Source organism: Misgurnus anguillicaudatus, chromosome 23 (assembly GCF_027580225.2).
Source record: "Misgurnus anguillicaudatus chromosome 23, ASM2758022v2, whole genome shotgun sequence".
Lineage (NCBI taxonomy): Eukaryota > Metazoa > Chordata > Actinopteri > Cypriniformes > Cobitidae > Misgurnus > Misgurnus anguillicaudatus.
This window is the reverse complement of record NC_073359.2, coordinates 30,331,141-30,358,982: the sequence shown is the minus strand read 5'-3', so window position 1 is coordinate 30,358,982 and position 27,842 is coordinate 30,331,141. Positions and strand designations below refer to the sequence as shown.

General features: G+C 39.8%; 1 protein-coding gene and 1 long non-coding RNA gene across 5 annotated transcripts; one reads left to right on the top strand and one right to left on the bottom strand.

Moving 5' to 3' along the window:
- Positions 1 to 443: 443 nt before the first annotated feature.
- LOC129453471 (uncharacterized) lies at positions 444 to 27,842 on the top strand. Of its 2 annotated transcripts, XR_012365669.1 has the most exons (4): positions 444 to 858; positions 999 to 1,062; positions 17,433 to 17,501; positions 27,146 to 27,842. It is a non-coding gene; the product is annotated as an uncharacterized lncRNA (long non-coding RNA). The 2 variants fall into 2 exon arrangements; XR_012365668.1 differs by lacking the exons at positions 444 to 858; positions 999 to 1,062; positions 17,433 to 17,501 and adding an exon at positions 24,917 to 25,191.
- On the bottom strand, positions 11,673 to 20,558 carry LOC129453470 (uncharacterized). 3 transcript variants are annotated; one of them, XM_073861378.1, is made up of 6 exons: positions 19,211 to 20,558; positions 18,428 to 18,760; positions 18,011 to 18,286; positions 17,401 to 17,508; positions 14,926 to 14,993; positions 11,673 to 11,987 (listed from the first exon to the last, which is right to left on the bottom strand). In XM_073861378.1, exons 1-5 carry the CDS (start codon positions 19,257 to 19,259, stop codon positions 14,929 to 14,931), a joined length of 831 nt encoding a protein of 276 aa, XP_073717479.1. In that variant the 5' UTR covers positions 19,260 to 20,558; the 3' UTR covers positions 11,673 to 11,987; positions 14,926 to 14,928. The 3 variants fall into 3 exon arrangements, with proteins under 3 accessions (XP_073717479.1, XP_055073715.2, XP_073717481.1); XM_055217740.2 differs by lacking the exon at positions 14,926 to 14,993 and having other exon boundaries at positions 11,673 to 12,021; XM_073861380.1 differs by lacking the exon at positions 14,926 to 14,993.

Sequence of the window (27,842 nt, the reverse complement as noted above, 5' to 3'; positions counted from 1 at the left end):
TAACAAATTGGTAAGACACAGGGTTAGTTAAACCATGACTAAAACCATGGTTTGTCAGTGGTAATTAATCAGTCCAATAAAACATGGTAACTACAAAACAGGGTTACTTTTTCTGTAAACTTCATGAAAGTATTGGTTACAATTTGTTCTTATAAGTGGTGATATCTGCTGTGGACACAAGATGGCGCTCTACTACTAGCCTACTGTTATATGTGTGACTGTGTATATAAACCCTACACGACTCTTTAAACTCTTTTACTTTACTGTCAAAACGCGCTCATGTGTTAATATGTTGTGAATGTTGTTTAATTTAAATAACTTGATATCAATGTCAAATTCATTTGTTGACGCGTCTCCACGAATAAGAGTTCTGGCTGGATGGGCTACAGCTACTGCCACATCTCTCGAGATTTTGGATTTAGGGTTAGGTTTGGGGGTAGGATTTTTTTGGATGAAAATAGCGGTTCTGGCTTAATGGAATACAGCAACGACAAATCCCATGACATGTTTTTTTCAAAACATCGCTCACATGCAAGATTTCACTACAGCTGTATGCCTTCTTACCACGAATCCAGGCGCATGTGCATATCGACGTAGTTTTATCATCATCGGGACAAGACACGCCCCCTCAGTCAGCACAACATCCTGCAGTATGACTTCTTTATTAGAGGAAACTGAGGTAAAACTGAGGAAAACAAACGATTATCTGCTGAAATTAAAGTCAACTGGAGTTCGACGGTGATCAGAATTACGGTTCAGCTTAAATTAACACAAAATAAGACATGATTCATAAAAAGAGCTGCTGTGAGACTGCGTAGCTATACAGATTTAACAAGACTGCAACCAATTTTGTGTCAGGTATGTTGAAATAAAAACACAAACCTGCTACATTTAAATCCTCTCTATTTAAAATCTCATTGCTTCAGAAAGATCGTTTTGTTCATCAGTAATTGATATTATATTGATTAGAGTTGTAATAAAAGCTTCATTTTCCTCAGGTGGTGGTTTCAGAGGTCAAATATCTTTATCAGTTTATGTCACCATCAAACATCTCTTAAAAAGGTGAGAGTTGTACTTTTGTGGTCACTTTAGACTTCACCTTTGACCTTTCCTCAGGTATTATCAGTTCAACCCATTAATAAGCACAAGAGTTACAGTTTGATGTTTACAGTAGAAGTGAAAGTGGCCGAGTAAATAAACATTAAAATATGTTTCAGAAGTAAATCTACTAGAGGTAAACACAATATGTGAAGTTTAGTGTAGTAAAATTGCTTATTTATCTTTGTAAAGTTATATCTTGGGCTGCACATATAATTTGCAGAATAAAAGTTTTTGTATTTATAAACACACACATGTGTATGTTTAAGTTTAAGGAAAATATTTATATATTAAGCATTTATATTAGAGCCCTGCATCTATATACACATTTTATATTTCTGTAAAATTGATATTATATATATAAATGCTTAATATATAAATATTTTTCTTAAATTTATACATACACGTGTGTGTTTATAGATACAAAAACTTTTATTCTGCCAATTATAGATGCAGCCCAAGATATAACTTTAAATATATGCAGCCCAAGATATAACTATAGACTAACATTTGAGAGGGTTGGCACTGGTTTTAAACATCCTTAATCCATATTAGTCTATCCAATAATATCTAAAGTTTATTTTGTGAAAAAAAACACAGAAACACAGCAGGCTACGTTACATTGATTATTGAGGAGGCGCTTTTCCACAGAAAGTGTCACCCACGTGATCATTTTATACACAGAAGCAGCGGTCGGCAACGCACTGCAAACAGAGTATGTGTGAAAGTACAACAGATGCTTGATGGATCTTACCGCATATATACTGAAATACGCACACCACAAATACACTGCACACGGAGTATGTGTGAAACGTCTCGGTTACGGATGTAACCCTCGTTCCCTGAAGAGGGAACGGAGACGTCACGTCGTGACCGACGAATTGGGAGCTCGCTTAGAGAGACCAATCTGCTTCGAATACTACTAAAACGCCAATGAACTTGGCATTGAGATATTTGCATAATGCTGGCGCCGCCCCGCCAGGTGCGCATATAAGGCGCACGTGCAAATAGGGAAATCAGCTTCTGTTCGCTGAGAAAGCCGGAAGGTGACCGGCCTAAACAGCAGGTGGCAGCACCTGTGGCGACGGGACGTGACGTCTCCGTTCCCTCTTCAGGGAACGAGGGTTACATCCGTAACCGAGACGTTCCCTTTCAGTCGGTCACTACGACGTCACGTCGTGACCGACGAATTGGGAAACCCTACTAAAACGCCACTAGGGGCTGACCTCTTCCAGTGTCTGCTTAAAGCCCTCCGGTTCCACTTAAGGATAGGAGAATTAGGTTTCAAGGCAGAAGGCCGGGCACTAGATGTTCCTTTAACCCCACAGTAGTGCCAGCGACTGGGAAGCGCCCTAACTGAGCGGTATAGGGACGCTGCGGAAGCCACCGCCCCGTTAAGGGCTAATGGTGGACGAAAGTCAACCGTAGTTGAGGTAAAAATGACAGCCGTGGCTGTGTAAGCAAAGCAGTGCTCTGCTAAGGGAAACGTGGGCTGGTAGGATTAACCCCACGGAATAATACTCACAAAGGAACCCGTTGGGACACAATGTGGGGCCCTGGCCAAACACGTAGGTTCGTAAGAATACAGCTAGTGAAAGGCTGACAGCCAATGCTCCGCAACAAAGGCTGTCAAGGCAGTGGAGAGAGCAAATCAAACCATTACGCATTTTTGCTCTGTTAGCCTTCCATACTGAAACTCAATTTGGAGCCTCAGTCGGAGGCTGCAAGCCGACTTGCGAGTCTGCTCTCCGTGTCCTCCCTGGTGAGGACAGAACACGAGAGGATACAGGCTCGATACGAACATTGTAGAATCTAATGAACGTATTAGGTGTCGCCCAACCAGCAGCTCTACAGATGTCTGTTAGCGAGGAACCACGAGCTAATGCCCAAGATGAGGCAACACTCCGAGTGGAGTGCGCTCTCAAATTAAAGGGGCAAGGAATGCCCTGCAAATTGTAAGCCAGGGCGATAGTATCAACTATCCAATGAGACATCCTCTGCTTAGTGACAGCTTTCCCTATCTGCTGGCCACCATAACAAACAAAGAGCTGGTCTGAGGTCCTGAAGCTTTGCGTGCGGTCCACGTAGAATCGCAGTGCGCGTACGGGGCACAACAAAGCCTCGGTTGGGTTTGCCTGCTCCAAAGGCAACGCTTGCAAGCTCACCACCTTATCTCTGAAGGGAGTGGTGGGAACTTTGGGCACGTAGCCTGGTCTGGGTCTTCAGTGAGACAGCAGGACCAAACTAAAAGCACGAATCGTCAACAGAGAATGCATGTAAATCCCCTACTCTCTTCATGGAGGCCAATGCTAGCAGGGTCAGAGCTTTCATTGATAAAAACTTCAGACTCGCACACTGCAAAGGCTAAATCGGAGACCTGAAGGCTTCAGCACCATGGACAGGTCTCAGGAGTAAAGAGGGAGGGCGCGAGGGGTTTAGCCTGCGAGCGCCTCTTTAAAGTGTAATAATTAAATCATGCTGGCCAACTGATCTGCCGTAGATAAGTGAGTGATGAGCAGAAATAGCGGCGATATCAATTTTAATGGCGGAGGGACAGCCTACCATCTAACCCATGTTAAAGATATAAAGCATAATGTTAAAGGGCATTCTCTGGGTCCTCGCGTTGCGAAGAGCACCGGGTGACGAAAAGGTTTCATTAAGCGCGTAAGCCCGTCCTGTGGACGGTGCTCGAACCGCGTCGATGGTGTTAGATACCGCTTGCGATAAATCACCTAAACCTTGCGCGCGCTCAACGACCGTACATGGATATCCACAGGTCGGGGCGCGAGTGCCAAATGTGCCCCTTCCTAAGAAAGAAAGTCCTTCCTCAGGGGACTCCGCCAGGGAGGGCTGTCGCGAGGAGCATTAACTATGAAAACCAATTCTTGGTCGTCCAGTACGGACGATTAATAAAAAGGCTCTCCTCGTCCTGCCTGACTTTGCACAGTGTCTGCGCAATAAAGCTCACTGGAAGGAATGCGTATTTACGCCCCCCCCCCGCGGTCAGCTGTGTGCCAACTCATCCACGCCGAGGCTGCCCTCGGTTAGTGAATAAAATAGGCGACAGTGGGTATCGTCCGGCGACGCAAACAGATCTATCTACGCACAACCGAACTTCTTCCAAATTAGCTGGACCGTCTGGGGGTGGAGTCGCCATTCGCCGGGGGCGCAGCTCGGAAGCGCGTACCACTGTATTGAGCGATCCCGGGATGTAAATGGCACGAAGGGACCTCAGATGCTTCTGACTCCAAAAGAGGAGATGACGAGCGAGATGCGACAGGTGACGAGAGCGCAAAAACCGCCTTAACGGTAAATAACGCAACAGTCGCAAAGTTATCGGTGTCGACAAATACATCCTTCCCTCGCATCTCCATAGCGGAGCGTACAAGTCCCAGATATACAGCGCACCGCTCGCGGCAGTTGGGGTGCTATGCACACCCCAGACTGCAGGCCCGTCATACGTGGCTGAACATCCCGTGCTTAGGGCATCGCATGCTACAGAATGCCAGGAGACCCCTCAGAGGCATATCTTGCTATCAGAAATGCTGGGTCTACTACGGGGAAATTTAAATGACACGCAGGTGAAGTGTTTACACAATGTATGCCGGTGCGCCACGCTCTCCTCGAGACTCGATCGTAAAGCCAACGCTGAAGCGGTCTCATATGACGCAGCTCGCAGTGTCACGGCTGCAGCATGCTGTCATATGTCCAGGAGCTTCTGAAGTTGTATCAGAGGGACCGCGTACTTCCCTCGAATTAAACCGAGGCAAGTCAGAACTGACTAGTTGCGCGCTCTTGTAAAACACGCCAATTAGTTGATCGAGTCTAATTCCATACTGAGAAAAAGGATCCTCTGCACGGGGCAAAGTTGCTCTTTCCCAGTCGACCTGATGACTTAAACGAGCGAGATGCCGAAGCATTAACTCTCTGTGTTCGCGCACGTCTGCCAAGAACGGGCTATTATAAGTCAACGTAAATAAAGCAGAATGCGAACAACGCTCTCTCTCTGATATTTTAATGCCGTGACTAACACTTTCATGGAGACACGGAGAGAGAGAGACAGCTCGAATGGTGTACTTAATATTAATATGCCCACCCCACGACGCAGAGCGAAAAAACGGTCTAAGGCGAGGGGAGATGGACACAATAGTACACGTCTTACAGGTCTAAAGCTGCAACCGATCTGAATATTGAAATACGAGCCTCGGCGTTATCATCCAAAAAGACCACCTCCGTAGAGCCGGGCGTAAATCAAATCGATCGTAACCCACCGCGTATTTCGGGTACTATGAGATAAAGGCTGGAAAACCCTATCATCATATCATCATCTCGGTAAGAGGGACCGGCTCGATAATCCTTCGCCAGCAGGACATCGACTTATGCACGCAGTACATGTGTATCGGATACTTTCACTATAGTGAAACGAAAGCCCGAGAATTTCGGGGTTGTGCCGGTAATTGTACCGAGGCGGATCGTGCGTAAAACCCAACGAAACGGGCTGGGAACTGAAGCCAAGCACCCAGGCACCGTACGAGGAGAATTAACGACACTACCAAAGTACCCGCGGTGGGGCAGCGAAGCGAGACAGGTGAGACTGCCGGTGCGTCTGCCGTGACAGCATAAGCATCACAGTATGTGTGTGTGTGACACTGACCTGAGCCCGCTGAGGGAAACGGTCGTCCGGTCTCCTCAGCTGAGGACGCAGACACCGAAGGGGTTGCTGGTGGTCCGGTCTCCTGAGTGGAGGGCTCGGACTCCTCAGAACACCCGCTGGCGATAGAGGAGAGGTAGGGTGAGCTGGTGTGTGCCCGCTCACGGCTCTCTCGATCCTCTGGAGACCTGGAGAGGGAAGAGGAATGCACTCTGTGTGTGGTTAGTGGGCACCGGCTAAACAGCCGGTGGAACATATGTAAACCAAGAATTTTCCACCCGACCCTCTATCGGGGGAAGGAGCGAATACCGTCTCCTGAAGAGTGATCCTCTGCCAATCCAGGTCGCCCGCTTACTGGCCACTTAAACTCCCGATCCACGGGAAGCGGCTAAGCGGGCGGGGCGAGCTGCTGACGACCGGTTCCCCCGCGCTGCCGAGATGGAGTCCGAGGAGGGGAACGGAGGTGGTCGCCGCAGGACGCCGACGGCGAGAGGCAGACTGAGGAACCGGCGTGGTGGTTTTTACCAAGGGCAGCTCTCCTTCGCCGGGGCGTGACCACAGAGATCGCCTCAGTCTGCGCAGCGGAGCTGTACGACTCCACGGCCTCGCCGAAGAGGCCGGTCTGTGAGACAGGAGCATTCAAGAAGTTGTTCTCGCCTGCGTCCGTCAGCCAGACACAGCCAAAGGTGGCGATCTTGAACCACTGTCGTGAACATCGCACGACTGAAGGTCGCGGCCTCCCTCGTAAATCCTTGGTGAACCCGTAGCAACGTTATTGCGTGCAGGGCTGAAGCCGCCTCTCCGCATGCCTGACGGACAGCGCCCGTAACCGGACGACTATCTACAAACCCGGGAGGGAAGGGTTGGGTGGTCCCTCCAGGAACGCAGCTGCATCGCAACCCCCCGCTCCACTGAAGGGTCCCTGCCCTTAGCAGCTCCATTGGTGAGGGAGGTGAGGGGTGAAAGCTGAAGCTGAACGGCCGGATGGCCGCAAACCACGTCAGCTCTTCGTGCCGTCGGGAAGAAAGGCACAGGAGCAGAGGACCGAGAGGCCCGAGCAGCTCCGAAATACCAATCACGTGGGCGGTACGGTTCGGGCGGAGAGGGGTTAACCCCTCCAACTCTACCGTTACCGCCGCTCGAGCGGGCACGGCCGCCATCTCCGGAACGACTCCACTCCGGAGGAAATTTGGACACCCCTCTGATGCTGCAGAAGTGAACGGGACCAGAAGGAGGTCCAATGGATTCGGCAGACATCGTAGAACACGACTCTGCCGTCTCCACCGGAACCTCAACCGGCTGAGGATGAAAGGCCGGTAGGTGGAGGACGCGCCCTCCGTCCTCCTCAGCGTAGTGATGCGAAGAGCGTCATGCGAGCGCTTGACAGCCGCACCATGGCGGTGTCAGCACTGCAAAGACGCGGACAGCATTCCCGTAGAAACGTCAGTCGTCTCCGCAATCCAAGAGGGTTATGCTCTCACAGAGAGAACAAAAACTCTCCACGAGCGCAGCCTCAGAGTGCTTGATGCCCAAGCATGAAGACAGCGCTCGTGACCGTAACTGGAACCCTTATACCTCTCACATCCAAGATCGCACGGACGAAAAGCAATCCTGAAAAGGACGATGATCTCCGAATATACGAGAGAGTGGCTGTCTTTAAAAAGACACAGAGCTCTCACGTATCACTCTTTCAGGGAAATCACTCTTTAGGTGCTCAGCTGATGATGCGCACAGGGAAAGGCAACGCACACACTAAACTCAAAACAAAAAATATGCAGAGCAGTGGAATACTGCGAGCGTCCGCTGTGTTAGTACTGCTTGTCAATCAACTTCAGCAACCGTTCCCCGAAGAGCAGATAGTAGCTTCTCAGTCAGATAAAGCCGGCTTTCGAAGCGAAAAAAGCTGATTTCCCTATTTGCACGTGCGCCTTATATGCGCACCTGGCGGGGCGGCGCCAGCATTATGCAAATATCTCAATGCCAAGTTCATTGGCGTTTTAGTAGTATTCGAAGCAGATTGGTCTCTCTAAGCGAGCTCCCAATTCGTCGGTCACGACGTGACGTCGTAGTGACCGACTGAAAGGGAACAGGTGTTACACCTAAAACAAGAACAAAAGAAGAGGTTGCCTCCCTTTTACCCCACATACACCATTTCAAACGTATAACATCAAAGTCACACAAGTTTAATCACAGAACATCAAACATCAGTAATGTTTTAAAACATTTCTTCTAAATATATTTACATATCAATCACATTAAAACATTTTTCGTGAATTACCATGTATCAGCCCCCCACATTTTTTCCCTAAAATGTGCTACTATCATAAAACAGTTCGCTAGTTCACATCAACATCTGCTTGTGACTGAGTTACAGTCATGTTGTTCACACAGTAATGTGTCTGGCAAGGTGTGAATGTGTTCTTTTTTCTTTCCGTTTAACAGTGCTAACAGTGCCTAATAAATCACGAAAGCCAATTTTTCTTTTGTGTGAAAGTGACACTATATTGTGTCCTGTCTTTCCACATCTACAGCAAACAACTTCCTTATCTTTCCATCTTTTCTCCGAACAATGCCTTGCAATGACCATCCTTTCCACATTCATTGCAGACAAAGTTTTGATGTCTCTCATTCTCTTGACAATATCTAGCAATGTGACCAGCGTTTCCACATGCATAGCAAAGAATAACACCTTCCAAATTTACTCCTGCAAATCTCATTTATCTATTTCTTACATTTTATAGCATTTTTGTTGGTTAAATTAAGGTTTTTGATGATGACCAAGCGGTTAGCGGGCGACAGCTAACGACATGTTGATGACTTGTTTGATCAATTGAGCCTCTCAAATTAACACTTCACTTGCCTACAATAACATCTATATAAAATATATATTTTCAGCATATCACAATGCTAGTTTAAAGGGGTCATATAATGAAAATGTTTGCATTGCCACTTTGTAGGTTTGAGCAAAAATGTGTCGTTTTGGATGTGTTTTTTAAAATGCAAATGAGCGGATGAAGTGCAAACACTGATCACAATGATGGTGATTTGTTGTAATTGAAACTCAATTGTGCTGTCAAGTCCTTCTTTTCTCTCTCTTTCTCGCTGCACTAAATGGCAGTGCAGTGGTTGGATAGTGCAGATTAAGGGGGCGGTATTATTCTAATAAGATATCCTTATGACATCATAATGAAAGCCAAATTTCAATGACCTATTTTTGCTCACACCTACAAAGTGGCAATGCTAACATTTTCATGCAATGGCCCCTTTAAATGATCATCAACACACACTATTTTTAAAATGCGGAGGGAGGCTGATCTGTTGCTCGAAGTGGTGGCAAGGTTCCGGAAAATAATGAAAAGGGCTATGCAATTAAAACAAAACAAAATAAACATGCAGGTTGGCTTACCTTACACATTCGCTATGCATCAATTAAAATTTAAGGCTTTACCATAGAACATGGCTATTCGTGTATCAAACAGTTAAACTAAGAAAAAAGTCTAATCTAAAAATGACACCACATTCTTACATGACTACAGGAAGAAGTCTTTTATAGATTATGCGCAGTATTTAAGGTTTTAATCCAGTTCTCCATTTTTCCCGATGCGCTGAAAGTCCTTATTGTGGGGCATGCATATCGTTATCATGATAAAAATACGATTAATCATGCAGCTCTATCTCGGACTAAATATAAAACATCTTAATCTGTGTTCTGAAGATGAACGGACGTCTTATGAGTTTGGAATGATATGAGGGTGAGAATCCAGTTTCTTAATAATTTATACGATTTTATAAGAATTAAACTTTTTTAGCAATTTACATAATTCACAAGGAATCTATTGTAAAAGCAAACACAAACAACTCTCTTATCTAGCATTTTAACAGCATCTATTTAATGGGTACCTGCTTACTGGTGTAATCTTAGATTGCTTGTACTGAACAAAAATTGTGCAGTGATATAAACAAATTCTTAAAAATGTTAAATTACATTTTTCTGGATTTTGAAGTCATATGATGTTTTCGAAATGTCCCTAACCAGTTCAGATAGCAGGGAAAGTTCAGAAAGACATTTTTGTGTCATTGTTGTCGATCATACAGAACTTGTTTATGGCAGTGGGCGGTTGAAAGTTGAAAAAAGTCAACTCTGAGCAGAAAAGTGGCCGAAGGCAGACCTTTCTTGGTGGTGACAGAAGTTTACAGCTGCATGGAACATCCGGAGACTGCACCCACTCACTGTTTCGTGCGTGTTTGTGCACCTCTCACCCTTGAGCAAGGTCAGAGCAAGCATCCTCTTTTTAAAGTTTCTGCTGGTATGACAGTTAACCGCAAACCAAAGTTTCATTGTTTGCCTAGCAACATAAAATAAATCCAGCGCTTTGCGCTTTTCTGAAGTCAATGGAATAAAGACAGTGCGGTCCACCTTACATTTTCAATCATTTAAACCACATTCTACGTGATCCGCCCCTAAAGAACAAGTGCTTTCGTAATTATATGAAAATTACGTTTTATTTTGCTTGTTTTAGTTGGTGCCCCTAAGGTCTTGGTGCCCCGGGCACACACAATTTCCCATATAGTCAATCCATCTATGCTTATGCATATTGGATCGAACCGGATGGGCCAGCTTTCGCACCCCATCAATGAGCCTATTTCACAACCTGACCCATAGTTTAACAAAGATATTTGTAGTAAAGCAGTACTATGTTTGTGGCACTTTCGTTTCTCAGTGTGTGGCTCTCTACACTTTGTTTTGGTAATTTTGTGGTCTCATTTTTCGAGAATAGCTCTAAAAGTGATGTGATACAGTACGTGATGCATATTTTTTAATTCAGGTGACAGCCCCACTGCAACACAACTGTGATCCACAGGGAGCCCAAGCCCACAGTTTGTGAAGCACTGATATACAACATAAATCATATGCATGTGATTGAATAGAAGTCTTTAAGTTATACATCACAGTAATATTACTGTTTGATTGAATCTTTTATTTATCACAGTTTAGTATTGATGGGTAAAGCTGCTTTGTGTAATGTGAAAGGAAAAAAGAACTACATAATATTTACACAAACCTACACACACTGAACTCACCTTTCACATACACACACCAATCTCTCTCTCTCGCACGCAAGTTCAGACCTTATAAACACACACACACAGAGATCACACATACACAACAGTAACGACTTGTCGAACCAATAGTCAGACACAAACACACCTCTCAAGTGGCCACCAACAGTACAAAACCACATTTCTTTCCACATCAAGTTTAACATCAACTCAGAAATGAAGCTGTTAAACTGTCACATTTATTCAGTGACAAAAATTAAAAAATAGACTTTTACAATAATTTGTGTTTTAAAACCACTATGACACTTTGGTCAAATCCACACTATTATTAATATATTTTAATCACAGTGTTTCTAATAATGATTTGCAGTTCAATCTTTCTTTAAACTATGGCCTAACGTTATTTAATTTTCCTATAGTTACATTGATACAGTAGTTGCATGAAATTTATGCTTGTGCATGTGATAGAGCAACATATTTTGAAGCAAGAGAGAAAACATACGTCTCAAATTCAATAAACTTAATGCAAAATAAAAACTCAGGAGAAACTGTAGACAGTGTTTTCCACAGAAATTTGTGAGACTGTGCTCAATGTAGTTTCCTCAAGCGAGGTCTGGGGGTATGGCCCTCATAAGAAAATTTTAAATGTGTATATAGTCATAACTATGGATTAATCGAAATAAAAAAAGGACATAAATGCACATCCCTATCACTATGAGTGAAGTTTTAGTCTCATATGCAAATTATTGACTTACATTGTGGAGGAAGGGTTGTTTTACTTGTCTCAAACGATGTTGTAATTTAAAGTGACGTCTCAAATACTGTCTGTCTCTGCATTTCAACCACGAAAGCTGAGACGAAAGCTGAGACAGAAGCGAGCGTGTATTCGCACAGTTGTGTGTTTTGGCACATAGCGTTGAAGCAACAAAGACGGGGATGCTTTTCATCTAGCTGTAAACGGTGACAAAATAACAAACCGCGATACAGAATTCAACATTAGAAATATTTTTTTTGGCTCGTTTTAAGACTGTGGCAGAACAAAATAGACTATGTGGGGCCGCCATAGTCTGGTCGATGAATGGGAAACACTTGTAGACTCATAAACAGTCAAAATCAGATGATCACGCAGCTGAATGTTGATCCGAGAATCACAGAGTTTTTTATCGTCTCATGACTCCTGCATACAACATATCATCCTCTACTGCAGATCTCTGTACACAAAAACACACAACATACAAAACATTAATAACAATCAGATCAATTCATTATTCGTGTAAAAATTCCTGTCCGAATTACCTACTGTTTTGGACATTCACCAAGGTCGTGTGGTAATTTAATTGCTTTCTGAATCCAGATCTCTGAGTTTATAAAAAGGGGATCAATGCAAAAGTCATTCTGCACTTACTTTTAGACCACTGTAAAGGATATGGTTTCGCACTTCACGTTTATTCTGCAGTGAAGCATCTTTCTTTGCAAACATTTTAAACATATTCATAACTAAAATGATGTGAAGTATTGGCACACTCGTTCATCACTCTTCTACAGCGAGTGGGAGCTGATATCAGAGGCGTTGCTCCAAATCAAAGAAGCGTCAATTAATCTGTTACTTGTATTTTTATCAATACAGTATTATCAATTATGTGCTGCATCATTGTCACTTCTCGGAGATTTTCGCTGTTTTGATAAGGTTTTGATCTTGTTTATGGATGGAAATTATCGATTCATTCATTAATCGTTAGTTGATTGAACATATAAAGACAAGATTAAAATAATAACTTACAAAAATTAAATTAATAATGTATTACTTATCAGTAATCAAAAGTGTTTTTTTTAAGATTCAAGTGTTACTAATACAGTTAAACCAAAATGATTAATCATTTTCACCTCACACACAGTTTGTAATTGGAATACAATGAAATACAATACTTCCAGTTGGCATATTGCATGCGGTTTATGTCGCACAAGTTAACACGCATCCGCAGATGGTCGGCACCTCACTTAACCCCTTTGCGACTCTCCATAGGAAATGAATGACTTCCGGCTTGTGCAGTGGAAAGGCGGCTTAAGGCTGGTTTTTGAAAAGTAAGTGAGACTCACTGCATATTTCGGCATTCGGTAGCATGGTGGTGTATTTGTTAAGCTTTTAAAGTTCTTATTCATTTATATTCACAAAACCTATCAACAAAACATCGATTATAAATAAGAGACAAATTATATAAAACGAAATTAGTTTTAAAGCAGCACAGAAAACTTAAATTAATTTAGAAAATTATTTCTTGCCGCCGGCGTTGTTCAATTACCCGACAATTAATTTAATTTAATCTAGTAAATTCTTGTCAACAATTAACCAATAATCGATTAACTGTTTGCATCCCTAATATTGTTACATTACTCTATTTAGGCGCCAGATGCAACAATATCTGAGCGTGGTGGCAGGCTTCTTGCTGCTGCGTTTTACTATCTGAAGAATTAAGACGTTGTCGGAAACACTCACAACAGTTCCAAACCCCAGTATGGTAATGTGCAGTTAATTTCCGCTGTTTAGAAAATGAATGGTTTAAAATGTGACAGTCTCTACGTGTTGTCTAGATTCAACTTGGTACAGCAGAGTTCACGGGGGTGCATGCTCACATATGAACGTTGCTGCGGGAAACGCGTGAGTTGAAAAATCTGAACTTTGGCGGAAAAACACGGCACGTTAACCAATCAGGAGTTTGCTCTAGTGACGTGATTACAGAAAGCCAGCGGAGTCGCAGAAGCCCCTCCCATGACGTGAATTTCCACGTGAATGTCTCGATGACTAGAGTTTCATGTGCGGCTTTCCCGCGCGAATGAAGCGAGTAAACTCAAAATGTTCAAGCGGCAAACTAGACGTGGTAGATGCGAATTTGATGTCTCTAATGCAGCTGGTGTGAACCCACGGTAATGGCACTCTTGGCTCTGCTGTGACTTCATTGTAGCATTTATCAGGTCTCAGTGTTATCATAAGGTGGTCAGAATGGTGAGTTTACACATTGTGCACACTGGCTAAAACAATTAGCAGATTTTTAAAAAACCTTCAAAAGCATTTTAACTAACAGTACTTGCATTATATGATTTTAATGTCAAGTGTCAGCACTTATACTTCTCTACTAAATCATTATAAGGTTGCACAAAGATGGGTGGTATTTTTGATCCTATGTAGTGGGTCGTCTGGGCCAAAATGCCAGGGCCGATTTTTTTGTCCCGGTTCAGCCCTGCATATAAGGGAAAAATGTAATTTAAAAATGCGTTCCTCCTAATCATTGTCGAACATTAAAATCAATTTAGGGCTTATGTCATTTTGTCATGATCAAATCGACTTTATGGATTTAAAATTACATTAATTTTATAGCATAAAGCAGTTGTTGTGCAAATGCGTTAATGGCACAATTAAACAGAACTTTAACATTTTTTTTTTCAGATGTAAATATGCAATATGTCATTATTGTGATTGATTTAATTGATATAAGTATTTGATATGAAAATTAGTCAACACAATTTATTTTAATGGTTTTTACATGAAGGCAGGTGGCTCAGATTATTAGAAAAGTTATTGAAAGTGCCATGGAAAAGCTGTGAAAGCTCTGTATAATACGCCCCTGGCTTATATAAATAAAGAGAAGAAAATCACGAAAACATTTAAAAATGACTATTATCCGCAGCAAATAGTCCCAAATACAATGTTAAAATGTATTTAATAACGCAACAATATTTCATATACATATTATTAAGTACTTGGGTTATGTGAATGATCATGTAATTAACCACACATGCAGCACATTTCCAGGTGTTTCGAAATATAAACTCACATATCCACCGGGAATTTATCTTTATCCAATTGCACAAGTTTTATCGCAGAGGAGGCATGCAAATATATTTTAACAGACATCATTATGAGAAACAATTACCGTCCCAATAGGGCTTTGTATGTATACATGGTTGCTAGCAGCTTTTTAGGACCCAGTACAGTACTACACATAACTATACAACAAGTAAAACACATTTATTGTGCGCCCTTGTGTGTGTACGCATGTGTAATAAAATAAATGTGTCAGATTTCAGGTAATCATATAAACATTCATAAATGATCTTACCGGTTAGTGTGCTGCTATTGTACAAAATGTTGGATCTGCGTAAATGAGTTCCGCTTGTCTGGTTTGAACTGTATGAGTAAAAATTTAAGTAATACTGTCATTGTTTGTTGTAATAGTTATTTTGGTAACACTTTACAATAAGGGTCATTAGAGGATACTTCCACGATTATGAATGCGATTTTGCCTAGCTTTCGGTGAAATACGGCTCTGTGCAGTAAATGCAGCTCCAACTGAAAGCAGGTGATAGCGGTTTACTACTAATCACCGAACCGGCTTTACTGACGAGACACGTGTGAGAATCGAAGACGATTTTTTTCGCCAGCTCTAAGGTTCATTAGTTAAAGGCAGGGTAGGCTAGCCTAGTGCAACCACACTCTCGTACATTCATTTCATTTATACAGAGAGTCTGGCCACGCACCGTTGCAAAGCGTTACTTCCATTAAGGAGGGTCCTCTGTTGAAGTTTAAAACTATTGGATCGCCCAGAGTCACTATGAATCTGCCATAACCAATCGCTAACGTTTGGTCGTGACGTATGTCACTCAGTCTGGCGCACGACCTCAACGTCTGCGTTCTTAGCCACTCCCCGCTGTTTGCTGATTGGACCTGCAGATTTTTGCCGGAGAAAACAAAACTCTACACAGGAGTCCCAGACGTTGTTCTGAAGCGAAATGAAAATTAAGCGGAAGAACGTAGGACGGCGGAGCCAGGCTAAGGGTAGGCAGGTTTAAGTCTAAAATGGTCTAAAACACTTTTTTACAAATTTGTTTAAACTGTCTTTATATACTAATACATAATTAAAATGTAAGTACTCTGAAAAAGAGAGTATAAAAATCGAGTGTCTGTAGACCCCTCACACAATTCTGGCTTTCTTCTAAAGCCACGCCCCCAAAACACATAAACGCGCTACGCTGCCTGCTCTGCTGGGAGCAGCATTTACCTCAGACGTGCGGAGAGGAAGGAACGCGGTGCATGTAGTAACATCATGTCAGAATCACATGTAATAATAAACCTTACTTTATCACTATGAATATAAACAAATAGGATGGCTTTTAGTACTCACTATTAAGCTAGCATATCGATACTGGTAAAGTTTAAAATATATTTTGTTTGATTGGGTAACAAACGAGCTAGTTATATTTATAAGACAAAGCTAAAAACAAGTTGCATTGATACAAGTTTTTTCATTACCATCAGTTACACTGTGATGAAGGTGAATTTCGTGGAAGATTTATAACATATACAGGGTTTTGCATGTAAGAGTTTCCGTGATGAAAGCATTGTTGACTCTGATGAGGACTACACACCGGAGACAATACCGCTACCGCATCGTCGACTCGAAGAAAATCCACGCAATATTAACTCTCGTTTGATTTCTTCGTTTATTCCTTTTTTTTGCCTCGTTTGCCTTCGCTGACTGGATATGCAGGTACTGTTAGTTCTAACTGCTCTTTCTCTGCCGTATTTTTGCTCTTCTTAGAGTGCCTTGTGCACGTTCAAATCAATCCGGTGTGCACATGTGTGGGCAGATCCCGTAGCAACAGGGGTGGTGCCATGGTGGCGAGAGAGAGTGATAGTCGCGCAAGCCAATTATTTGTTTCGTCCCGAATGGAAATAATTAGCTGTGTTTAAAACAGTCGTGAGAGGTCTACAGACACTCGAGTTTTATACTCTCTTTTTCAGAGTACTTACATTTTAATTATGTATTGGTATATAAAGACAGTTTAAACAAATTTGGAAAAACGTTTTTTAGATAATTCCTGCCTATCCTGCCTTTAACATAAGTTAACTACATTAGTTAACATGAACTAATAATGAACTGCACTTATACAGCATTTATTATTATTTGATAATCCTAATTTTAACAATTAGTAATACTTTATTTAAATCTTGTTTATGTTAGTTAATGCACTGTAAACTAACATGAACAAACAATTCAAAGCTTTATTTCTATTAACTAACATTAACAATGATTAATAAATATTGTAACGAATGTATTGCTCATGGTTTGTTCATGTTAGTTAATACATTAACTAATGTTAACTAATGAACCTTATTGTAAAGTGTTACCGTTATTTTATTAAAACTTTACAGTAATGTACCTTTATGAAAGTTAACCATGTTTTTTTGAAAAAAAAAGTGTAGTAATGTTTTCTTGGGTTATTGATTACTATTAGCAAAACCATGGTTTTACTACAGTAACCATGTTTTTTTACTGTAGTAAAACCATGGTTAATTTTCCTAAGGGTTGTATAAGTTAACATAAGAAAATTCATTAACTTACATGAACAAACAATGAACAATATAGGTTTTCAGCATGTATTAATCATTGGTGCGTTTAATGGTAACAGTTTCTACGCTTGCTTTTATAAATACTGAAATTATCATTAACTAAGATTAATAAATGCTGTAGTATTGTTCATTGATACTTGATGTTATTTATTGCTATTAATGTTATTGTGTTATTGACATTTACCCTGTTGATGTGTATTTTTGTGTTTCCTGTAGATGCAGAAGATCAAAACTGAAGTGACAATCATCAGACATCCAACAGCAGAACAACAGATCAAAATAAAGGTGAAATCTGTAATGAATGATAAAAGACATTCACTGAACCAGCTAATATCATTCATGTTGGTTAGTAGTCTTTTTTCAGAGGTTTAATTATACAGAATTTATAATAGATTATACCATGAGGCTGTTGAATGCTTTATTCTGATTGGTTGATAAATGTTCCATGAGTGTTGATTATTTTTCTGTAAATCGCACACCTGACCTGTCAAATGTCTTAAATATAGGCACCAGAGCAATGTTTGTGGTAACCGTGGTATAAGCGGAATAATTGACTCTGTTCCTTTGAATTATTCAAGAATAACACACACCCACATCGTGCCGCATTACCACCTTGGGCGTGCACTGTTTTCAAACAATTCAAAGGACCAGAGTCAATTATTCCTTACTTAATGTATTTTATAAAATGACATATTGCCCCCCCCCCAGTTTGAGAATCACTGCTGTAACTTAACCTGTCGTACTGACCTCAGAAGAGCTTATTGACTGAATGCAAATAATCACAGCTTTTGTACCTGAACATGGCTGACAGAGTTGAGTGATGTTGAGATGTTGAGTTTGGTTTGTGATGGTATTGTTGAGTACACATCTGTATGTGTTTGTATCCTGATATTCAACCTCCAGAGATAGAGAGAGTCTGATGTTGAGATCAGACACACTGATGATGGACAATAAACTGTTTCCTTTATACCAGGACAGACTCACATCTCTCACATTCATCACTGAACACAACAACACACATGGTGAACATTGTGAAGAGTCTCTGGTGATGATAGGAACGTGCAGAGGAGCTGAAAAACATGAAAGAACAGAATAGAAAATCGTAGCATAACATAAAGCAAAGAGACACTATTGAGAGTAATTACATTATGATAGATATGCCAAATGCTAAAATATGTGATAGAGAAGACTAACAGTAAATATTTACTCACCAAAGACAGTAACATTGAATCTGTATGACAACTTCTGCTCACTGTTGATGTTTATTTGATAAAGTCCAGTGTGTTGAGTTGTGATGTTTGTGATGGTGAGATCTCCAGTCTGATTATTCACCTGCAGTCTGTCTCTGAATCTCCCATCAAGAACATCATCATATATTGATGTCTTATTAGCTGCTCCATTGATTTTAACTATAATAAACTCTTGAGCTACAACAAACCTCCACATAATCAGATCACGTTTCTTAATTTCAGTAATATGAGTGTGTAGAGTAAGAGAATCTCCCTCCATCACTGACACTGACTTCACTTCATCACCAAACACACCTGAAGAACACAAACACATTCTCTGTCACACCAAAATTCATTAAAGTTTTGGAACAAAGTTAATTTGAACATTTCCATCTTTAACAGAAGCACAAAGACAAATTATGAAAGAGATGTGAGATTTGTGAAGAAATGTGTTCACACAGCTTCAAAATATTTAATCTTCAGGCTTTGGTTTGGAAAATATTCATTCATGTATTTAAACAAAAGATTCATGACATTTACATTTAAACGAGTCCCAAAGTTTACAGACAGAATTAAAGTTTATTTGACTTTTACACAAACAACAACAAATATTAGTAGAAAAACACAAGCTTCTTATATTAACTTTAAATCCATAAACATTTAACAGAGTATTCACATAAATAATATTGGATGAATATCAGATATTGAGATCAAAGACATTAGAATTAGAAAAAAGTGCATTAAAACAGCACATTTATAACTTACCATCCAGAGAAGTGAAGCAGAAACAGAGAAAAACAAACATGAGAAACATTTTCTTCAGCAGCAGGGTCGACTTTTAGGTTATCTTAAAATCACAGAAAAATCCAAGAATATCACTTTAGTTCTCAGGTCCTTACACTGGTAATCTCACTTTAATAAATGATTACTCTTTATTTCATCTTATTCAAGTTTTTTAGGTTTACTTCTTGATATCAGATAAAGACTGAGTGATGATCTCCTATGAAGCACTTTGATTTAGCATGCATGTAATGATTTATGAATATACTTGTCTTCCAATTTGAGGAGAGATGTCAGTATAATGTTTCTTTAAGGGTGGGGTTCAATAGAGCTTGTGGTTAAATTCATCTGGTGGGAGTAAGTGAAACTGCTTTTACATCATAAACAATTTTAACAGTGCTTCTTTACCTGACTACCTTTATATTACAAGACTGTCAGATTGTCGTTGTGTTGTTATTTCAGACATCTAAAAATGTTTCTCATGTTTGTTTTTCTTTCTCTGTGCTTTACGTCTCTGGTTGGTAAGTTATAAATGTGTTTTAATGATTTATTACAGCTGTTAGTACAGAGTTTTGATGTTTTATTTTACTTTAGTCTAAAGATGCACTTGATTTAGTTCTTATATAAATTTCAAAAACGTATTATTTTAAATATTGTCTTGGAATCTAATTTGGATGTCTATGATCTTACATAATCTAAAGGTGACCCGTGCTGGCAAAATGAGTCTGAGTTAGCAAATTTTAAAAAATTATTGAGTTATAATTAGTTATTTATATGTTGACATTTTCTATTACATTTTTTTAAAACAATGTATGGTTTGTTGGAATCTGACAAAATATGACAGAGCTACTCGTGTTTGAAGTTGAAAGAGTCAGCAAAGTGAATTTTGAAAATAATCGAGTTAAATATTCAAAAGTAAAGTTTAAAAGTAAAACCACTGCATCCATACCTTAAAATTAACGGTAAAACTTATAGATTTGGGACACACAAAGCTAAAAACAATATAAATTTATGTTAAACTTTTTTGTTTCTTTTATAGTTTGATTGACGTGAACACAGACAGCTTTAAGATCTAATGCAAGGATATAATATAATGTGGTAACAAAACATATTCACTTAAGACATAACAGATTATAGGTCCTACTTGCGTGAATTCTTGTCAAATCGATATTTTTAAAACTGTACTTCTGTGTTTATAAATGTATATATTTGGGGTTGTACGCTTGTGCGTCTGTGAATGCCTGGATCTGTAAAAGGTCTTCAGTATAATTTCACTTTGAACATGAGTAGGGCATTGTTATTTTTGACCCTGACCACAGGAACAAAAGTAACACACAGGTGGGTAAAAAGTAAAACATCACAAGAAGATAAATTTTTGTGTTACACTTGTTTTTAGTAAATATACTTGACTATGGCCTTGTGAATATTCAGTTTTGTCAAATGTTTCAAAAGCAACCTGACAGTACAAACTTGAATTGTTGAGAGTTTTTTTTTTCAACAGTACACTCTAAAAAAAATCAGTAAAAAACGGACAAAGTACCGTGTAAATATGAAGGAATTTTCCGTATTTATGTTTTACAGGCGTTTTACCTGTTTTTTTATAACATGCTGCATTACGGGTGCAATAACCCCTGCTGCAATCTTTCACTTTTGCCTCTCTATCACCATCTCTGTTTGAAACCTAAAATTACAACTTGCTTGCAGAGTTATTTTCTAACATGGATGATGTTTAACTTCTAAACAAATGCTGTCAGAACAAGATACAAGTGTTCAACTATTCCAGCATCAACACATGTGATTTAGTAGACAAATCTTCTTTCTGACGTGACGTGTAAGTCAAATGCATATTTACCACAACATTTATCACATTAAATCTCCAGTTTGTGTTTGTTTCATTTGAAGTCACCACTATGGTGATTAGTGTTTCCTTTAGTTAGGCTTTTGTCCCTTGACCTTCCAGAACTAACTCTGCTCTTTTAACATTGCAACAGTGTTTTTGCTTGTAGCAATTACAACTTGTTTGTTACTTGAAGAAGGAGAATTGTCTATGATGTCATAGAAGCTTACTTGTTTTTATGTTGTGCTGCCTAACATTTAAATATGAAATGATAAAATAAAATTAAAGAACTGAAATGTATAAGAGTGACACTCTATGCTGATCTAAAGACACACTGTATTTAATAAGATTGCTGCAAATGTGTCAGCTGTGGTTTTTGCTTCAGAGATATCAACACTTTGGATACAAATCTCAACAATGGTGAGAGTAAATGTCAAGAGAGTTTTCTACAATCCTGGTACCCAGCATGCACCGCGGCACGAAGCTCCGTTGCCGACCGTCACCATTGCTGTGCCTCACAGGCAGATTGAAGTGTCCCTAAAGGTTACGGACAATGTTCTGTAAATCTACGGACAGTGTTCTATAAATCTACAGAATGTTCAGTTTTTGAATAAACGGAAATGTCTGTAAACATAACGGAAAAAGTACCGGTAATTCTCTGCCAGGACTTTATCTATTTTTTTACGGATTATTTTTTTAGAGTGTAGACATTTTTTTAGTATATTAAAGGGGACTTTCCAGAAGACGTTTTTAAGATATTAAATAAATCTTTGATGTCCCCAGAGTACATATGTGAAGTTTTAGCTCAAAATACCCTATAGGTAATTTATTGTGGCATGTTAAAATAGGCACTTTATGGGGCTGAGCAAAAATGCGCCGTTTTTGTGTGTATCCCTTTAAATCCAAACGAGCTGCTCAGGTGGGCGGAGTCTCAAGCGCTCGCGCTGTAGAGAAGACAGAGCATCGAGGAAGATTCTCTCACGAAAGAAGTTAGTGAGCGTTGCGATACTTTTTTGCCAAACCACACGAGCACATTTAAATGATCTGTAATAAAACAACACGTTTAATGCTTAAACTTCAGAGAAACAGATCAAATGACATGTTTAAGTTTATTGTGATTGAACACATTCGCGTTTCTGTCAGTCTCTCACGCTCTGTCTACCCAGCTAGAAATAAAAAGTTCTAAGAACGTTCCCCAATGTTCCCAAAAACATTCTGCCAACGTTAAAAGTGTCCAATTTTTTAAAAGTTTTTTTTAAGTTCTAGGAACGTTTCTGTTGTCTGAAAGTTAGAGGAATGTTACATTTTACCATTTTTAAACGTTATGACAATGTCCTGTTTTAATGTTCACACAATGTTTAAAACAACAACTGTTTTTATATTGACTTGTTTGACTGTTATATAAATGACATAGAAACATTGCACTTTACTATTCTAAAAAACACTACTTCTGAATGTTCAGTAAACATATTGCTGTAAAAAACTCAATTCACTTATTAGGTTTAGATGTTGATGTTTTGTTTAATTTAAAGTCACCCTTGTTGTGATTAGTGTTTGTTTTAGTTGGTCTCTTGACACTTGACTTTTTGCTTGCAAATTTTTTCCCTGGTTGTGTTAACCTTGTGCCAATGCACCACATTTGTTATGAACATGCAAAGTTAATAGAGCAATTCTGTGGTTGTTGGCACACAATGGCAAAGATCCTCACCTAATTCATTTACAAATTAAAAGTTTATTTTCTGTCAAAAATGTAAATGAGTTCCAGTGCTTTCACAGCAGTTTGTCATTAAGGAGTTTTAGAAACTTTGGACAAAAATATCCGCTGTATAATTGGGATTCACAAACATCAAGAATCAGAGTATTAAAAACTACAATAGTATTAATAATATTAATAATAATAATAATAATAATAGTATTAATAATAGTAATAGTATTAAAACTACAAGTTATAAGATTTTAGGCTCCTGTTTGTGTTTAAGGGAATACAAACGCGTCGCGCTGTCACGCCGCATTCAGATAGCCAGCGATGTTATCGCTGTGTGTCGTCCGTCTCTTTCAATGAGGCGTTTCTAAATCTGCTTGTCATAAACAAATGAGTATCATCCATGCCAGTAACTGACGAGAGAATGATGACGTGAACTCCACTGCTTCATTCTCATTGGTAGTCGCTCCCGAAAGTCGCTCGACATTTGCATAAAGTTAAACTTTTCTTAACTTTCTCGCGTCGGTGGATACGCCCATACGGTCGCCAAAGGTCACTTTCGCTCGTCTCGCCGGAAGTCGCCCAGTTTCTATTGAAATGAATGAGATCGCGTCGCTCTGCTTCTGCTGGTTGCTGGCTGTCGGAATGGGGGGAGTCACCCTTATTGTGATTAGTGTTTGTTTTAGTTGGACTCTTGACACTTGACTTTTTGCTTATGCAAATGTCGAGTGTATAAATGTATATTTACCAAACAATATCCTGAAGAATAAAGCATTTGAAGCTTTGTGCATTCAGAGACCTCCTCTTCTTCATGCTCTTTTGTATTTTCTACATTTAAATAAAAGTTTCTTCATAAAGCTCACATTTCCAAATCTCTTTTCAAGTTTGTCTTTGTGCTTCTGTTAAAGATGGAAATGTTCAAATTAACTTTGTTCCAAAACTTTAATGAATTTTGGTGTGACAGAGAATGTGTTTGTGTTCTTCAGGTGTGTTTGGTGATGAAGTGAAGTTAGTGTCAGTGATGGAGGGAGATTCTCTTACTCTACACACTCATATTACTGAAATTAAGAAACGTGATCTGATTATGTGGAGGTTTGTTGTAGCTCAAGAGTTTATTATAGTTAAAATCAATGGAGCAGCTAATAAGACATCAATATATGATGATGTTCTTGATGGGAGATTCAGAGACAGACTGCAGGTGAATAATCAGACTGGAGATCTCACCATCACAAACATCACAACTCAACACACTGGACTTTATCAAATAAACATCAACAGTGAGCAGAAGTTGTCATACAGATTCAATGTTACTGTCTATGGTGAGTAAAGATTTACTGTTTGTCTTCTCTATATTTTATTATATAAAACTGATAGTTTAGGTGTTTCATTATGATTGGTGGTTGTTGTAAATTACTTGAGTGACAAGTAATTGCATGACATTAATATTACTGCATTGTTTGTCAATCATTCTGCTTCTGATCTACACTTGGTTATAGAATTTGTATAAATATCTATACATTGTTCTTGCTGTGTGCTTTAAAGAATCATTTTCAGGTATATGAAAAACCATTTAACAAAATAAATTATCTAGCTGCTCTGTTTCATCAAACCCCTTCTTAGGACGTAATGCTTTAGTTGAGATATTAACTATCATACAGTAATTCGTCTCAATAGTAGGGATGCACGATATATCGGCCGACATATCGTTATCAGCCGATAACTGCTTATTTTTAATATTATCGGTTATTGGTCTGATAGCAAAATTAGGCCGATAAATGAAAGCAGAGAAATTATGGATTATTTTTGGTTTGTTGAACCACTTCGCTTGCTCATTGCTGGCCATGTGGAGTTTTGATTGGTGCTTTCTGTGACATACCACGAAGATGAAACGTGTTACGGGCTTAAGAAGAGTATGCTAGTCTAGCGCAAAGACAAGATGTCCGCGGTCTGCGAGTTTTTCATTGTGAAAATAATCGAAATATTTATCGGCCTATAGATATCGGTTATCGGCCCCCAAATTTAATGAGTTATCGGTTATCGGTAACGGCCAAAATTTCCATATCGGTGCATCCCTACTCAATAGTGTCTCTTGCTTTATATTGATAAACTTATAAACTTTTTTGGGTTTTGTATCTGTATGTTTTCCAGCTCGTCTTCCCGTTCCTGTCATCAGCACACAAAACTCTTCATCATCAGAAACATCATCATGTGTGTTGTTGTGTTCAGTGTTGAATGTGAGAGATGTGAGTCTGTCCTGGTACAAAGGAAGCAGTTTATTGTCCATCATCAGTGTGTCTGATTTCAACATCAACATCATCTCTCTTCATCTGAAGTGTCTGGATGATTCTTACAGCTGTGTGGTGAACAATTCATTCAGTAATCGGACTCAACATCTCAACACCACTGATCTCTGTCAGCCGTGTTCAGGTACAGTTCTAATTTATTGAGTTTATTTGTTTCAACAAATGAAGGGCTTAGAGGCAAAGTGCATCTGCAGCCAATCTACATTGAATAAATAGCACACAGTGTGAAAAGTCATGCAATACATATGCCAAATCCATTTTTACCAAAAGCAAAAAGCTGAGATAATTCCATTTTTGTGACTTTTAATCGAGATCAGATTCAGTGCGATCCCGGAAATACTTGTCATTGGCAGACAAGCATTATCTCTTTATTGATGAGTTAACTCATCTATATTGGCATTTAATATAGACATATTGTTTATGAGGGCCGGAAACGGTGATGTAGTCTAAATGAAAGGCGTAAACGTGGCAGAAGTAATTAGTTTTAAAGGCAAACGCTTTAATGTAAACATGGCCTAAAACAGTGTCTGAAGTATTTACGAACGACTCCGTTTATGGGGGTCGAAAACGCTGGAGTAGTCTAAATGAAAGGCGTAAACGTGGCAAAGTTAAAGGCGCTCTATGCATTTTCTGCGTTTTTGTCAAACAGCGACCCCTAGAGTCGCTGGACAATACTTGCAACTGTCGTAATTTCCCACTCTAGTACACCTCCCAAGATAATGACCAGGTAATGTTTCACAATTTCATACAAATATTAGGCTACTGCATAGTCTACTAAACTACAGATGATGGTAATAGGATAATAAGAAGTTTATTCAGTGCATATAATAATAAAGTACCGCGTTTGCTGGCTTATAACGTTTTTACATGATTGCAGCTAAATCACAAGTAAACAGTCTATAGTCTATGTCTACTGTATCATTTCATTTGTGTTCTTGTAAACATTACAAAATGCCAGGACAAAGTTAATTGTGTACGTTGTATTATTTCATAACATTGTTTGTTATAATGTCACTATACATGATTATTGCTATTTATCATAATAGTTTGCAAATTGTGCATGTTTACACTATTTACAACCTCTAGGCTTATTTATGTCCTGATAATTATGTGAGATATTGACAACTGTTGTCTTGATAATCGCATGACATACTACAAGCAAGCGCAACAACATACAACATAGACCACAAACAAGTTTACAAATGAGAGATTTACATACTAGTCCATCAACAAGATTGCCAGATCAGCATCTCTGTTGCATCCAGTGCTGTCTTTTAGCTCACGCCAACGAGTAAAAACCTGACCGAGTGGGACTCTTTTCCGGTTCCTAACGCGGTCAGATTCTCTTTTCCTACTCTCTTCCGAAAGCGCTTTCTTAACTTTTAAATCAATTAGCATCACGTCTCAAATTTGCGCGTGCAGTTGTTGTTATAGGCTTGATCGACTTCATGCAGCGCTGCAAGAACCGACAGCCGGATGATGTCAAAGTACCGCGAGAATGATTCGAGACGGTTCTTGCAGTGCCGCACGAAGTCGAAGAAGCCTAACGTGTGTAACGTCGTTGCCGTAAAGCAAGTTGTGATTCTCGCGAGATTTATCAGGGGCGCTTCTCTCAAGCTTGCATTGCTGGTTTTGCTAGCGGCGTCCTCCCCGAGCTTCAACAGGAGGATGATTCGCCCTACTATGACTTTGTTTACCACCGAAATAACTTTGAAGCTGTTATATTAAGGTAAATTAACTGCATTGTGTGTCTTTAATGAGATTTAAAACGTAAAAGCATTAATGTAAACAGGGCCTTAGGGTTTTCAATATTTGTTGTATTCTGATGCAGAGATATGGCCGTGGTTATTGCATCTGCAGGCTTGCTGTGGATTGATAATGACAGACAGATTCATGTTTTGTTGTAATAAGGTTGAGTCACTAGCTGCAGATTTGGCCCAGATGGTCTGGATAGGGTTCAGCAGATAAGGATCAGACTGTAGAAAACATATTTCTTAATTTCTTTTCACATTAAATGCTGGTAAATTGTGTTTTTGTTGAAACACACTGATCTGTTTCATGGTCCTTTGTTTCCTCAGACTGTTTTTGCTGTTGTTATGGTCCTGAATCTGTGATCCGATTGGTTATCTCTGCTCTGGTGGTCGTGGCTACTGTTGTTCTTCTGGTTTATGACATTTACAGCAACTCTGGTGGAGATGAGCAGGAGAGAAGATCACGGACATCATCAGACCATCACTGAGAAATTGTAGTTTGTAGTTCTTCCAACTTTTAATATATACTTTAAAAAATAGATATTATCTTTGAGGTTTTTACAAGACATGGACTCTTCTGGACCTTTCTATCAGAACCAGCATTTTCACATTTTCAGAAATTTCAGCTACAGTAGTTTGTTTGTTGGATCGGACCACACAGATGCGATCTGATTCCTTGCATCACTTTTGATAGGTACTGATAACTGCAGACTGGGAGTACCCCAAGAGCTGCTGTGTTGGAGAAGATCCGACCCAGTCGTCCAGGCCCGGATTGGCCATTGGGAGGACCGGGGGGAATTGACCTATTGCTAAGCACGCCCCTCGAATGCAGATGAGCCAATGGCGGTTGAGTATCAGTTACACCCGGGACCAGAACACAGTCAACTGCAGGTTTCAGGGTTATAGAAAAGCATTGTATGATCTGAAGCTCACATTATTGTGTTTATGCTGCCAAAATGGTAAAACAATGTGTCTGGGGTACTATTTCAGGTATATTGGGAGGATGGGCAATAAAATTTATTTT